Source organism: Camelus dromedarius, chromosome 9, assembly GCF_036321535.1.
Source record: "Camelus dromedarius isolate mCamDro1 chromosome 9, mCamDro1.pat, whole genome shotgun sequence".
Taxonomy (NCBI): domain Eukaryota; kingdom Metazoa; phylum Chordata; class Mammalia; order Artiodactyla; family Camelidae; genus Camelus; species Camelus dromedarius.
Window position 1 is genome coordinate 2,654,113 of NC_087444.1, and position 16,865 is coordinate 2,670,977.

Genomic DNA, 16,865 nt, shown 5'->3' on the forward strand with positions numbered 1-16,865 from the left:
CAGTTGAAGTACAGTCAGTTACCAGTGTTGTGTCAGTTTCTGGTGCACAGCATAATGCTTCAGTCATGCATATACATACATATATTTGTTTTCATATTCTTTTTCATTATAGGTTACTGTAAGAAATTGAATATAGTTCTCTGTGCTATATGGTATAAATTTATTTATCTCTTTTATATATAGTAGTTAGTATCTGCAGATCTCAAACTCCAAAATTAGCCCTCCATCTCCCACTTCCCCCTCAGATAACCGTAAGTTTGTTTTCCATGTCTGTGAATCTGTTTCTGTTTTGTAAATAAGTTCACTTGTGTCTTTTTTTAAGATTTCACATATGAGTGATCTCATATGGTATTTTTCTTTCTCTTTCTGGCTGACTTCACTTAGTAGGACAATCTCCAGGTCCATCCATGTGCAGCAATGGCGTTAGCTGGGAGACCTGTGATCCTGATTCAGTCTCCTTCCTAGTTACAGGTCTGTGCAGATTTTCTGTTTCTTAGTAGGTTTTGTGTTTCTAGGAATTTGCCCCTTCGTCTAGATTATCCAGTTTGCTGGTGTACAATGGGGTTTAGTTTGTTCTTCATTTTCTAATCCCTTAGGTTGTAAGGTTTGGTTGTTCATTAGAAATACTTATTGCTCAATGTAAGTATTTATAGCTATAAATAAAAAATGTTAAAGTCGAATTACACAGAAGGATGAAAGGGAAAGTCCTACGTCCATTCCCCTAATTCCACACCCCAGACCTCGTCGCTGTTAACGACCCAGCTGTCTATCAAACTGACATTGTATGGCGCTTACTGGGTACTGTGGTCTACTCATTTGCTTGGCTACCTTCCTCCCTGTGGCACCCCTCTGCAGTAGATCCTGTTACTGACGGGGAGCCTGAAGCAGAGAGAAGTGAAGCAGCGTGCAGAAACCAGGCCGTCTGCTCTTGCTTGTATATAAAAAACAAATATAATCATATTAATTACCAATAATATCAATCCAAATGAGGCAGATAACATCACTCCTCTGCTTCAAACCCTCTGATTCAATAAGAATAAAGCCCAAAGCCCTTCCCATCACCCACTAGGCTTCTTATGAGCTGGCCTGCTTCTCCAACCCGGTCTTTACCACTTACGCGCTGGGTCCCTGTATCCCAGCTACATTCATCTTGGTTCTGTTCCCTGAACCTGCCAACATTGTTCCTGCTTTGTGACCTCCTTCGTGTGCTGTTGGTTCTGCCCAGAATGCACTCTCACCGTCTGCATGGGCTGGCTCCTGCACATGCTTCCCATCTGGCCCGGAGGTCACCTTGGGGAGGCCTCCCAACCCCCATCTGGAAAGAGCCCTCTTCATCACAAGTCACTCTCTCACCCCATGTGAAAATGAATATATGTACATTCATGTATGGCTGAAGCACAGGGCTGTGCACCGGAAATTGACACAGCATTGTAAACTGACTATTCCTCAGTGAAACAAATAAAATAAAATAAATAAAGGGGATATTGAGAAAAAAAATCATGCAATATTCCATTGCCCAAGGGTAACCGGTGTTGATGTTTTGTTGTATTTTCTTCTAGCCCAGAGGTATCCTATTGTTTGAATTTGTATTTTTGACGACAAAAAGGTAGAATATTTTTTTCATTATTCTTATCAGCTATTTATAGTTCTTCTTTTGTGATTTAGCTCTTCCTATCCCTTGGCCGTGGCTGTAGTTTAATTCTCCATTCAGGTATGAGCTCAGGTTTTATCTTAGAAAGGTCTTCCCTGATCACCTCTTTTAAAGCACATCTCTGCCATCTCCACTGCCTCATTCTCCATCAGCTTGTGGGAAGTTGTATGTCCTATGTAAAGCACACCACATTCTGTAATTCCCTTGCTCATTTATTTACCTATCAACTGTTTATATCCCCACCTCTCTGGGATAATGTGAGACCCACAGGGAAGTAATCTTTTCTATTTTTTTAAAAATTTTATTGAAGTATAGTTGATGTACAATGTTATGTTAGTTTCACGTGTACAGCAAAGTGAGTCAGTCATACACACACACACACACACACACACACACACACACACACACACACACACATATATTCCTTTCCATTACAGGTTATTACAAGATATTAAGTATAGTTCCCTATGCTGTAAGTAGGTCCTTTTGTTGGTTATCTATTTTACATATGTTAATACCAAACTCCTAATTTATCCCTCACTCCTTCCTCTTTTGGTAACCATAAATTTGATTTCTACATCTATGAGTCTATTTCTGGCTTGTAAATAAGTTAATTTGTGTCATTTTTTTTTAGATTCCACATATAAGCAATATCATGATATTTGTCTTTCTGTGTCTGACTTACTTCACTTAATATGATAATCTCTAGGTCCATCCATGTTGCTGCAAATGACATTATTTCATTCCTTTTTATGGCTGAGTAATTCTCTATTGTATAAATATACCACATCTTCTTTATCCATTTATCTGTCGAGGGGCATTTAGTTTGTTTCCATATCTTGGCTGTTGTAAACAGTGCTGCTATGGACACTAGGGTGCATGTTATCTTTTTGAATTATAATCTGACTTACCTTCACCAATGACTGTCTTCCGAATAACTAAAACACTGTGTAGAACATCCTGGGAACAGGGATTAATAGATCTGCTGGATGAGTGAATCAAAGCGTACAAAACTGCAGTACTTAAAATGGCCTGCAGCTCTAGTTCAAGATTCTTTTAGCAATGCTTTCTTTTAGTTTACAGTAACATTGGCGAGCACCATAAATCTGCAATGTTTCTTCATATACGCATACCTGATTGCTGGGCTTGGTGGATAAACACTTTCCAAAGTAAAGAGTTTCTGTAACACAAAGGCTGTTACATGCAGGCCCGTCAATAACTCCAGTCTTGTACTTGTCACACTAAAAACCAGAAAAAAATTAGTTAGTAGAAAAATGTTCATAAGAAGAAACACAGCTAAGACACTATAAAGAAGTATTTGTATTCTTTAAGAGAAAGCTCTGTGATGAGAAGAACTCAGGCTTCGGATTCGGACAGACTTGGCCTTGAACCCAAGCTCTGTTCCTCACTAGCTCTCCGATGACGAGCGATCTCGCCGCAGTTAGGGTGCGCACCGGATTCTGAAGCTATTTTTCCCACGCGGCCTGGCCTGAGATGCTACAGTACCTACACTCTCTGAGAACAAGGGCACTCTATTTTTAAAAATGGCTCTGGTTTTAAAATAAATTAGAAAATAAAGTTTAAAATACCAAAATATTTTCAAATAACAAAATTAAGTCCCCTCTCTCATCTTGTCATCCTTGATAGTTCCCCAAAACAAGAAAAAAATAAAAACAAACTGAACTCTTTGACAAAATAAGGTACCAATGTAACCCTAAGGCACAATAAATGAGGAAGACCTGCCAAATTCAGTGAAAATTACACCAGAGTCCAGATGGATGCTGAGATTAAATGCCTGCTAAGACCTCACTTCACAGACAAGGTTGGCAGAGCACTGAATAGGCGGTGCGCCGGAGGAGCTGAACCAGCACTCTGGTTTGCAGTGCAAGTTTAAGGGGCACAAGCTCTGGGAGCTTCTGAGGACTCTATCTGGCATCGTGAAGTGGCAGGGCGAGGCAGTGCTGAACGATAAAAGCCTTAAGAATGTTATCTGTGTTGGAGGCAGACTGTCACTGGCATGAGGGACGAGACAGACCACATGGTGAGCGTCTCTGTAGTTGCTGGGGAGAGGCACTGGCCAAACCAATGTGTGTGAGTGTCTCTGTCTCCCTCATCTTTTTTCCTCTTCACACACACACACACAAACACACACACACACAAAAACACACACACACACACACACACACTCTGGGCCACAGAAATTTCATTACTTGCTTGTTTCACTGCCCAGGCTGTTTCCTGCAAATAGCTGGTTGAAGAACTACTTTCATTCAGTAATGAGTAAAAACCAAAATAAAACAAGGGTGAGATCTATACAGCAAATTTATAAGGAAAAGGAGGAAAGGAACAGGAAAAGGACATGGCAAATAAAGAAAATTTCCAGAAAATATTGCTATGAATTCAAAGGACTTAATGAGACAGCTTAAAACAAGGCCTCAGAGCAGAAGACATAATGATGAGACAAAAGAAAGAAGTGTAAAGTAAGCTAGCAGAACTCAGGAAGGAAGAAAACGAAAAAAACCCTAGAAAATAAAGCCACATTACAAAAAGGGGGGGAATGGAGGTTAGACAAAGATAATAGCACAGTAAGACTCATGAGAGCCAGGCTGAGGAAAATGAAATGGAAATCTGAAAAGAACGAAAAAGAATGTGAGGTAAAATCATAGACAGAGGACAAAGGATATCCATCATGTCCACACGAGGGAGAACAGAACATGTAGAAAAGAACAAATAATCAAGAGGGAACTTAAGTCTTCTTCACATAAGTGAAAGAAGACTTTAATCTACAGATTGAAAGGATACACAATGTCCCAAGGAAACTGACATAGAATGACCCTTGCGACATATCCCATTGAATTTTACCCAACTTCAAAAATAAATAATCCTTTGAACATCCAGGCAGAAAGATCAAGACACCTTTAAGGTGAAATAAATCAGACTGGCTGCAGATTTCTCCGCAGCCACAAAGGTCAGGAACAGTGAGGCAGCGACAGCAAAGCCTGAGGAAGGAAGTGTGACCTGCCTGTGTCCTAATCTTCTCATCTGCAAAAGGGGATGGTAACAGTACTGGATTGATGGCGTTACTACGTGGTATAATGAAAAAATAGGTATAGATCACCTGTGGTTTTAACAGTGCTCAATAATAGCTATTTACATTTACATATATTTACTGTTTATATGTCTGCATGTATATTTACACATGTACACATTTGCTATTTACATATATGCCGTTTACATGTATTTACAACAATGGCTATTTTACACAGCCAACCGTTCTTTCAAGTACAAGGCATCACATATTTTTGAATGTGTTAGGATCAGAAGACAGAATTCCCATTTCTTGCATTTCTTGCAGAATCATTAGAGAATGAGTTAATTTTAGGTGACCAAGAGATGAACAGTGAAGGTGAGCACAGAAACCAGCTGAAATGTAGGACTGGGAGAAAAAGGGCTCCGGGAATCAATTTCATAATGATTGTTTACACAGCATCCGGTAGCTACTAGATGTTTACTGTGTGTCAGGCACGGTTCCAGGGCTATATTTTTATTATCACGACAACAGCCCTGTGAGGGAGACCTGTTGTTACATCCGTGGTGAAAATAAGGGAACAGAAATACTACTGAGCAACTTGTTGAAGCTGCAAAACGATGATGCCAAGACTCCAACCTAGGCAGTCTGGTTCCAGGGCGCGTCCTCTCCATCACTACTGATTGTTCAGAATGTTAATATTATAAACTATGCCAGTAAAAGTAATAAAATTAACAAAACCCAAGAAGGGGAAATGTAAGAGGATGAGGGGTGGCAAAAGGGTCTTTATTCCTTACCTTTAATGTTCAAAGTCAAAAGACAGTATTTACATCTTATAAGTCAAATAACAGAGATATAAGTATATTCAAAATTACAAATGATCACTTGAAGAAATAATAATATATTAAAGTTAGGTAGAGTGAACGAGATGGGGTGAATGGAAGTATAATAATTTTGTCATTGCTTGTGGTAGGAATACATAGGTGTGGTTTAGAGAAATAGAGGATAAAGTATATTTTTAAAAGTTCTTGTATAAGGCTAACTATGAGGAGAGTGGAAATCAGAATGCAAACCATTCTGAATTATCAAAAGGAACAAATGTAAAACAAATTAAAGAAATAAACGTGCTCTAGAGAAAGATACAAACCAAATGAATCCTTAAAAACAAAAGTAGGTCATAAAATGTGATACAGAACTAAGTTGTGTCAATAAATGTTAATGGAATAAGCTCATCTATTGTAAGAAAAATATTCTCAGAAAACTGTCAAAAAAAAAGTTGAAAATAAGAGCCAAATACAAGCAGAAAAAAAGTTAAGTCACAGTCTTATACCAGCTGAGACTGAATTTGCAGGGAGGGGAACCCATTAAATAAGGCAAAAAAAAGAGCTCTTTATAATATTAAAACACCCATCCACAATAAAGATGTTACAATATTACAGTCATGAATTTCTATAAAGAAAAACAGTAGCATTAAAATTCATTAAGCGAAACCTAAAGAAATAGAAAAAGAAATAAACACAACGGCATCAGATGTAGGAGACCCTAATTCACTTTTCTTAGTCCGTGACAGATGAAGTTTACAGAAAAGATACAGAAGAACTAAATAATCTAACTAATAAGGGAAATCTAACTGCCCCGAGGACAGAGAATAGACTTTTCAAATGCCCACAGAACATTTACAAAATTAGACCAAAAGCTTTATACATCCCCCTAAGGAGACATAGCAGAAACTGTGTTCCCCAATCACCATACAATAAAACTTGAGATTAACAAAAAAAATCTACCTAGAAATTTTTTAATGTTCTTTTAATTCTTGGGTCAAAGAGAAAGTCTAAATTGGAATTTTAAGCATCTGGGAAATAAAAATAATAAAATTAAAAAATATATATCAGACAGAAGGAACTAACTAGTATAAAATAAAAATAAAAGGCTATGTCTACATTCCTGCAACTGAGAGAATTCCTTTGATGTTCATCTCCCATTGGCTGCTGTAGGTCTGCCGCTGTTTTCTGGTTTCTGCAATCACCTTGCGTTTGCTCTTTCCCAGAACGTCCCATCTGTCTGGTTCCCTGAGCCTGATGACGTTACGCTGCCCACAGATCCATCTCGTCACCTCTGCTCTTGGGATCATGCAACCTATCAGAGGGCCAACAACACTGGTTTCCCCTTGTGTGGGGTAGGGGCTGAGGGTAACTTCTTGAGCCCTTCATTTTGGGTTCTTGAATTTTTCATGATCCCAAGGAAACAGCCAAAACACAGTGGGCTCTGATAATCACTCAGGGCTTGCAGAGGCCAGCACAGGGCTCCCTGCCGACACCAGCCACCGTCTGCAGGGAGGGTAAGGACAGCTCTGATGGAGACTGCGGGTCCTGTCCCTGAGTTAAGTACCAACCCCGGGAGCTGCTGCCCTTCCGCTGTCCGAGCAGAAGTTCCTGGGGGAGCCCTCGGCAATACCTGCCTTCTCCTTTGGACCTGGCTGTAACCAAGAATATTAGGTTTCACCTTCACAGAAGGAGCAGAAGAAAGTGGGCCTTCCTTCCCCAGGTGAGCTTCTGGGGAGCTCTAGGGAATGCAGAACCATCTAGTATCTCTGCTCGGCAGCAGACGGCAGCCATGTCACTGGCAGGTTTCTTCACTGAGGCAAAGGTGGGGGCGTTCTTAGAGCTCACTCAGGAGTGAGACCTCCCGCAGATACAGCTTAGTGTTTCCAAGGGTTTAGATCACATAGACCAATTTGCTGACAGCAAATAAGTAAGAAATCAACAATAAAAATAATGTAAAAAAGACACAGACAAGCATGGAAATTAAAAAGGAGAGCCCTAAATAATTTGAGTTAAAGGAGAAATCAGAGTGGAAATGCAGACTATTCAGAACTGAACAACAACAAAGGCACACATATGGAAACGTGTGGGATGCCAAGAAAGAACGCTTAGAGGGAGATTTACAGCTTTAAATGCAGTGATGAAAAAATAAAAGACTGAGATAAATGGTAAGCACTCAACTAAAGGTGCTTTAAAAAATCCCAATACTAACAATAAGGGAATAAACCCCAAAAGAAGTAGGAAAAAACCCGCAGAAATTCATGGAGAGAAGGTCAGCGACACGTGAGCCGTGTCTCTGGAAACTTCAACAGCAGAGACAGACCTACAGCAAGACGATCATGAGAAGGAGGAGGCACAAATAAAACTTGTGGCGATGCATCTGAAACTTAGCAACTTTTCTAAGAAACATAAATAATAAAACATGATGCAGGAAGAAATAGAAAATCTGAACAAGACTAACAAACATTAAAAAAAAATGGAATCAGTAATGAAAAATCTTTCCCTCCAAAAAATCAGGTCAAGGTGCAGTCAGTCTAGGAGGGCTTCAAGGTGCCTTCGTTGGGGAGGGTACAGCTCAGTGGCAGAGCGCACGCTTAGCACGCACGAGGTCCTGGGTTCAATCCCCAGTCCCTCCTCTAACAGTAAATAAATAAGTCTAATTACTTTCCCCCTCCAAAAAGGTGCCATCAGGGTGGAGTGCTGTTTGTAAGAGTGGAAGTTAGTAACTGCATAAATGTCCATCAACAGAACGGCTGAATAAAGCGCGGTACACTCATACAATAAATACTACGCAGTAATTAAAACGAAAGCACTCAGCCTACGCGTATCAACGTAGAAAAATGCTGAAAACATAGTATCAAGTGGGAAAAGGTGCAGACTGATATGTGCAGTTGAGTATCATTAGAGTTTAGAAACACGCAAAGCAATACCATAGATTGTTCATGTACCTACACACACTTAGTGAAAATCCGACAACACGACGGCAAGGACTCACACCAAAGTCAAGATGGTGGCTACCGCTGGGGAGGGGGACAGGGCCCGGGAAGGAGAAGGAGAGCTTCAAGTGCACTGTCTAGGTTTTCCCTTTTTAAAAATACAGCAAATGTGGCAAAAGGTTATGGTTTGTTGCGCAGACGGCAGCACACAGGTGTCTGCCGTGTTGCTCTCTGTGAGCCAGCACTGTTCCGGGGGCTTTTCATGTGTATCTCTTTAATCCTTACAACCTCCCTGTGAAAGAGATCTAATCATTATTTCCATTTTATTGCTAAAGAAACTGAGGCATGAGGAGGCTAAGGAACCTGCAGAGCAGGTCAGTGGTGGCGCTGGAATCCGAACCCAGAGAGTCGGCCTCCAGAGCCGAGCTTGCAGCCACTGAGGCAGAAGCCCCAGGCCGGCCTGTCGGGGAGACCTACACGCGGAGCAGGCTGGGCAGCGGTGGAGCCGGAGGCCCGGCCCCGGTGCTCCTGCTCAGGGGCTCTCGTCACACATCACACTTGTTCCCTTTGCACAAGCAACTCACAGTAGCGCCAGGACTTTTATATTTGTTCCCTGGGGACTTTGCATATAATTGCATGCATATAAAAAGCACCTCCTGGATGGGTGAATGAATGAAGTATATTATGGGTCTTTATTCAGAAACAGGGCGCTCTACCATGGACAACTCCCGGACCAGGGCTAACCCGCTCCAGCTGCCCTGATCTCGGGCTCCCGCGCCCTGAGGCGCACTCCACCTGCAGCTCTGCCCCAGGTCAAGGCTGCAACGCGGCCCCTTCCACGACACCCATGTGCCAGTGAATAATCCAGAGGCTGTGTTACCCTTCCTGAGCCCATATTCTCTTCCCTTCTCTCCTAGTATTCCCAAATCTAACGCCATTTATGTTTGCACTCTCTTCCCTAGTGCAGTCAGACGATCTGAAGGCACCGATGTCACCACAGTCACCCTGAATCCCCCCCAGCACACAGGGCAGAGCTTGGGATGTCAGTGTCCGATAAATGGTTATTAAATAACTGCCATAAAGAACATAGAGATTTTGATTTTAAAACCTCATTGAAGATAAAATTAACGCTTTTCCATAATATTTAAAACATTAAAAAAAAAAAACCACAAACCAGTGTCTTATTAGTAAACTGTGACACTGAAGACAAGTCTGGCATTCAGCTGCAAGAATCAGATTCTTGTTTTGAGCAAAGGCCCTAAGCCAAGCCGGCATCAAAGAGGCAGTCACAAAGAACAGGCTTTTCAACTTGTGGCTTCCATCCCAAACCAAAGGCAAATTTCCCACATGCTTCTACGAAAAGAATGGCTGGCCACATACTGTTGTGTTTTTTGTTTTGTCTTGTTTTCAGGAAAGGCCATACACACAGACTATAATCACTGTCAGAATCTGATCTTCTGACTAAGAAGACACAGAGACCGTAAAGAACCCTCAACATTACGTTAGGACACCCGGTAGAAAGCGCCAGGGGTTTATTATTGTGCCTCTCTGCGCATGCCCCCTGCCTGCGCACCCCCTGCCTGCGCACCCCTCGCACCGCCAGAAGATGGCATCTTCAGCTCAGGTTTACAAAACATTCGTGAAGAAACAACTTCATGCGATATCATTTCGTCCCGGTAATAATTCTGGCGATAACAATGAACAGATGTACTAGGTTTTAAATAATTTTCTAAGAGCCATGTTCTAAAAATGTATTTCAGACAATCTTATCAACTTCTTTTTCTTAGGAAAAAGCACCATAATTGGGTTCTTAATTCCTGAAAATTTGCGGTCTCCAGTCAGCACCATCGACCACTCCCCACGTCAGCTATTTTAGGTCAACTTCACCATTCTCTGCAGTGTCACTGTACCTTCAACCTCTCATTCTGCTCTCCTGACTTCTTTCTCTCGGCCATTAACGGTGCTCATCAGTCTGTTACACACACACACACACGTGCACCACCCCCCTCCCCGAACCCTCTCCACTCTTCCCTTCCCTTCTGTTACAATGTCTGTAATTTACTGTAAAACTTTGGGACACACAGTGTGACATCTGTGCCTGTTCACAGCGCAGGTGCCTCTAACGCCCCAGCCAGCAGCGCACAGGCGCTCAGAGCGCTGTCCATCAGGGGGTCAGGCAGCTCCCGCTGCAGAGGCAGCGCCTTGAGTGCGTCTAGTACCCCTGTCTTGATCAAGACGGATCCACTCCTGAGATTTTGTTAATCAGCAAACTAGGATTTTACTGGTGAACTCTGAGGCTAACTGGCAGGATGAAGTGAGAAATGAACTCTCACTGGTGAAATTAAAGATATTTAAGGGATGTGGACTGGCTAAAATATGAGCTGCTCCCTGCTCTTTGACAAAGAACGAGCTGAAGCCACAGCCTCCCTCCCTGAGAGGTACCCGGACCTGGGGGCCCCCAGGGCCAGGGGTTCTGCAGCAGAGGCATGGCTTCAGCTCTCCCAGAGGTCTTGCTAGAACAGACAGCTGGACCCCACTCTCAGAGTTTCTGAATCATTAGGTTTTAGGAGGGGCTGAAAATGTGCAGTTGTAGCAACTTTCCAGGTGATAACTAATCCTGTTGGTCAATGAGACCACATTTTGAGAATCACTGGTTCAGAATTTCTACTTGCCTGATGCTAATTATCAGGGTAACAGGACTCTGCCTCGGAAACCTTTCCTGCAAGCTGACAGAGCACTTAAAAGGCCAGAGTTAGAGCTTTAATGAATTTACAGGCTGATTATATGAAGTGTTTTGTGACTGCTTTTAAATAATTATGTGCTCAATAAATGCCTATATGTATAGTAAAAACAATTTGCATTATAACCTAGTAATGAGGTTGTATGGATGTAGTTAACACTCAACCATATCCAACATTTTCTATGGCTACCATTATCTTTTAAAATAGAATCTAAGGAAGTAAGAATGACCAAGCTGGATTAAGTCCATTTAAAACAATTTCCCAGCCAAAAGGTGGAAGCAAGCCAAGAGTGGATGGATGAAAGGATAAACAAAATGTGGTATATACACACAATGGAATATTATTCATCCTTAAAAAGGAAGGAAATGCTGACACACGCTACAATGTGCATGAACCTTCGGGGGTACTACGCTAAGTGAAACAAGCCAGTCACAGAAGACAAATACAGCTGACCCCTGAACAAGCTGGGGTGCCCCCCTCCCCCGGCAGAGAATCTGCACATAACCTTACAGGCAGCCTCTGTAGCCATGGTTCTGCACCAGCGGGTTCACTCAGCTGTGGATCATGAATACCGCAGCACATATTCAGTGAAAAAAATCTACCATAAGTTGACCCACGCAGTTCAGACCCATGTTGTTCAAGGGTTACCGTACAGTGTGATTCCACTATGAAGTCTTTAAAGTTGTAACACGCATAGAAACAGAAGGCAGAATGGTGGTTGCTGGTGGCTTGTGGGAGGGAAAATGGGAAGTTGTGGTTCAAAGGGTGCAGAGTTTCAGTTGTGCAAGATGAAAAAGCTCTGGAGACTGGCTGCAAAACAATGTGAATATACCTAACACCACTGAATTGTACGCTTAAAAATGGTTAAGATGCACAGTGGAAATTAGTGTGGCAGTTCCTCAAGGAATTAAAAATAGAACTACTATGCAATCCAGCAACCTCACGTCCGCGTACATATCCAAAGGAAGGGAAATCATTATCTCCAAGAGGCAGCTGTGCTTCCGCGCTCATGGTAGCGTTATTCACAACAGCACAGGTTATGGAAGCACCTCAGTGTCTGTGGACAGATGGATGGATACAGAAAATGTGGAATGTAGACACAATGAAACGTTCCTCAGCCTGTCACATGCCACAGCGCGGATGAATGTGGAGGACACTATGCAAACCGAAATAAGCCAGACACAGAAAGAAGAGCACTGTGTGGTATCACTCATAAGTGGAATCTGAAAAAAAACTGGTCACAGAAACTGTAGTTTCTAAGAGTAGAAAAGTGGTTGCCAGGGCCTGGAAGGTGGGGGAAAGAAGGAGAGGACAGCAAAGGGTCCGAACTTTCAGTTAAGACAAGCGAAGTCTAGGATCTGATGCACGACTTGGTGACCATGGTTGCTAACACTGCACTGCATAACTGAGACTTGCTGAGAGCAGAGCTTAGCTGTTCTCACCAGAAGAAGGTAAGCATGTTGGGTAATGAACGGCTGTGTTAATTAACTTTAGGGAGTAACCCTTTCAGTGTAAACGTGTGTGTACTTTAAATGTTTTACAATTTTATTTGTCAATTACACCTCAATTAAGTGGGGGAAAGGTAATAACAAAGTAAAAAACGAACATGGTTAAGAGGGTAAATGTTATGTGGATTTTATCACAATTAAAAAAAAATTAAAACCCAAACCAACCCAACCCAACAGATTCCCCCGCACAGTTTCTAGAAATAGTCTACACCCGCTGTCAACACTCATTTCCTCTTGTCCAAACTTAACCCAACATGTTTTGACTTTGGACGCTATTAACACTGAAAATACGCACCAGTTTTGACAATGAACTTTGAATTGCAGTTTCAGTGCTTACGCTGTTTGACGTCTCTTCAGCATTCATCCTTGGTGACCACTCTTACTGGCTTCTCTCCCCATCTTTTCCTCCTACTTCTCTGGCCACTTGCTGAGGGTTTTGTGTGTGTGGAATTCGCTTCCTTTCTCATAATCATAAATAGAGTTGTTTCCCGGGGTTTTGTGCTACTTGCCTTGGGTTCTCGGTACACAGTCATGGGTGACATTTATCCCCCGGGCTCTAGCGACCGCTCTCCTTGCTCAGGTCCTTCTCCAGAGTTAAATACCCAGGTGCTTCCCAGGCATCTCTTGTCTCCACTTGGATAACTTAGAAGTGCTTCACACTCAACCTTCCCCAAACTGAGCTCAGCACCTCCTGCCTTCCTCTGCCCCAAGGGTCATTCTCGTTTATTTCCCACCTCATCAAAAGGTGCCACATCCACTTAGGTAGCCCAGGGAGGGAACAGTGAGATGTCCCAACTGCCTGCTTCCTCCTCACCCTCCCACATTCAACTGCTCACCATGTGCTGCAGGTCACATTACTTCCTTAATATCCTTTGAAGCTATTTCTTCCCCTCCATTCCCACTGCCAATGCCATGGTTTAAGTGCTCACTGCTTCGTGCCTGGCTTATTGCCACAACCATAAAGCTGGTCTCCCTGTGTGTGAGTCTCCTATCCAATCCACCCTCCACTACAATGGTGAGATTTGTCTGAAACATAAATCTGATCACTCACTTCCCTGTTTAAAAACTTCTATTGATTCTCCACTGCCCTGAGGATAAAAGGCAAACTCCTTAACACAACATGGGCACACAGTCTTCTCATTCGAACTCTGCAGACTTGACCTCTGTAAACTGCCCCTCACCCTCTCTGCTCTAGCCATGCTGTCCCCAGGTGTAGCGTTCGTTCACATCTTTGTAGCCTTGCACGTGCCTCCTCCTGCCCGCAATGCTCAATTCTTCAAAATTCAGCCCAGATACAACTTCTTCCTGAAAGTCTTCTGGAACCTTCTCAGTTAGGACTGCCCAGTAAAAAAATATATCGCATGGGACATATACTAAAAAATTATTAGTTGTTTACTGGTAATATTTGGGACATCTCTACACTAAGAAAATTCATTATTTTAAACTCAAGTTTAACTGAGCTAAATCTAGCAACCTCACTCTCAGTCTCACTTATGTACTTCTTGTTTATTTTTTCACGCCCTCTACTGCTCTGCAAGCATCTTCAGGGCGGGACCGTGCCTTATCTCTGTAACTCCGGGTTCCAGCACAGCGCTAGGAAGCACGTAACTAAATCACGTGGTGCTTTATCGCTGGCTTGTTTCTTCTGAGCTGGCTTCAACCCCGAGTCTCCTCCCTGCTTCTCAGGAATGATGCTTACGATAACAGTGCTGTCACCTGTCTCAGCATCGTGACATGAGACCGTGCAGCACAGAGGTGAAGGCCACTGGAAACGCTACGATAACTTAACCAGTAAGATTAGCCTTAGAACAGGGCTTATGTCTGTTATGACCTGGAATGCATTTCTTCAGTAAATATTTTTCTGTAACTTTGCAAAGACAAGCTTGGTAACCTAACTCAAGTCGGCATAAAGGAAGACCATACTTTCCTTAGAAGGAAAAAATTAAGGTTGCACTTTAAAAATGGTATGTTCCAAGTGAATTGGCCCCATATATTTTTAAAATATAGGATAACAGCACAAAATAAACCTCTAGAGTCAAATAATTGATCCTGCGCAGATGAAAGCTAAATGAAACCATTCGTTATACACTGCTATCTAATCGAAAACATGGTTCTACATATCTTAAATTTAGTCTATGTTAAGCTAGTTGTTTTAAGCAACAAACCATTATCTCTAGAAATAAAATCTTAAGAGAGACTGTAATAAAATTTAGAGGTTCTTTCATCTTTTAACGCTTCCATTTTAAAGCATGTGCTCATTGTCACAAAGGCTCACCAGAATGCGCAAGGAGTGATTCCTCATTACTACCTCAGAACGCTCGCACGCGGAGGCACACAACAGAAATTTCAAATTAACAATGCTGTCCTGAAAAATGTCTAGAGGGAAAATTTCCCTCCTCCACCACTCTTTTTCTCTCTAGTTTTTAAAGAACTCAGCAAACTACAGACTCAACCTGTGCAAAATTTCTTTATGGTTAGGCACAAAACAGGATTTTGCTGAAATGATGAGTGAATCAGTGATTGCATGATCAAAAGGCACGATGAATTTTACGACATATTATAATTAGCCTGGTGGAATGAAGGAAAAAGCACAACTGGAAAAAACAGATCCTTCCAAGCACATCTAATTAGGGTTAGTTACTGTTGCCCTTGGTTTCAGGAAGAGCTGCCTTTCAACAAAGGAGAGCAGAACACAGCTCTCATTTCCCGCAGCTTCCACAAGTTAACCTGGGCTTCCCAGGGCGCAGCACCCCGTTCCATGTCCCTTCTAGGAGTTTTAAAAGACTATTACGATGGGGGAGGGTGTAGCTCAAGTGGTAGAGAGCATGCTTAGCATGCATGAGAACCTGGGTTCAATCTCCCATACTTCCTCTAAAAATGAAGAAATAAACCTAATTACCTCCCCCACCAAAAAAATGTAAAATAATTTTTTAAAAGCCTATTATGCATTTCACTAAAATCAAACTCTAAACAATGGCTACGACAGTGGAAAGTTTCATACTTTTATCAAAAACTGAAAAAAAGACACTTGAATTCAATTGCAAGTCAATGTACAATGTGCAAAATAAATCTCAGTTAGGGTTCCTAGCTTCCTAGAAGCCTACAGAAGTTAAGAATCCCATTAACTTTTAACATCTTTAACAAAATTTATCCATTAGTTACAGAAAAATATCTCAGGGCAGTAATACTAATAAAATTCTATAGTGATTTCCAGTGTTGATAAGAAATGTGCTTGACTACTGAGTGAGACTCACTCACAGCACATAATGCACATGAAATACATATCTGATACGTTCAACATTCTACGTTTGCTTTTTAAATTTACTATAAAAAGAGGAAAATATATTAATTTACAGGCAGACAAAAGGCCTAGCCCCCCATGCGGTCCCAGGAACCCTCCGATCTGATGTTAGTCAGCTTCTCGCTCTTTGGGATAAAAGTGCTAAGGTGAGCCTGGTTTGTAATTAGAAAAGGAAAGATTCTTCTCACTGTCTTTCCAAATTCTTCCTATTCTGTAAGGCCCTGCAGAAGTTCTCTCCCTACGAAGCCTTTCCCTACTGTTCTACCCAGGTTTCAAGTCAAAACGCCCCCTTCTCAGGGAAGCCTGTCCCAACCACCCTGGTTCAGACAGGATGCCCCTGCCCTTCTCTACCAAATAGGACTGTTACATCCTTTCTCGCCACACTTCTCAGTCCCTGAAGCCACTTACTTGGTTCTGTTTTTATTATTCGTGTTCCACTACAGGGATGTAAGCCCCTTACGACACGGACTCTGCTTACACTGCATCTCCAGCACCCAGAGCAACGACTGACACACAGCAGGTGTTCACGAAGTGTCTGCTGACTGGTATCGCTTCTAAAATGGATGACACTTTTTCTACGACTGCTATGTGATAGTAATTACCTTGAAAATAAATATTAAATGATTAAAAATAGAAAAAAAAACTAGAGAGAAGTTAAAAGCTAAACTGCCAACTTTCAAAGAGAAGAAAAGGACCCTCACTTACTGATAAACTTCAGTAAACAGTATTTGTGGGGAGACTTTTGGATCTGCCGTGTCTCTTTATAATCTCCCTCAGTTCATTAAGATGAAGCTGATGGAGGATTTTGAAGGAAACCTGTTCACGGTTATACACAGGACACTGTGATCCTTTGGCAAGCATGTTTTTGCTAAGTGTGGT

The 16,865-nt window shown here is 42.0% G+C and overlaps 1 protein-coding gene across 6 annotated transcripts in view; it reads right to left on the reverse strand.

Moving 5' to 3' along the window:
* DIPK1A (divergent protein kinase domain 1A) overlaps positions 1–16,865 on the reverse strand; it is a 94,009-nt gene that overhangs the window by 6,631 nt on the left and 70,513 nt on the right. For all 6 annotated transcript variants that reach the window (XM_031457607.2, XM_031457606.2, XM_064488720.1 and 3 more), the window contains one exon: positions 2,785–2,892. In XM_031457607.2, coding sequence (XP_031313467.2) covers positions 2,785–2,892 — 108 coding nt within the window. The remainder of the gene's footprint in view (positions 1–2,784; positions 2,893–16,865) is intronic.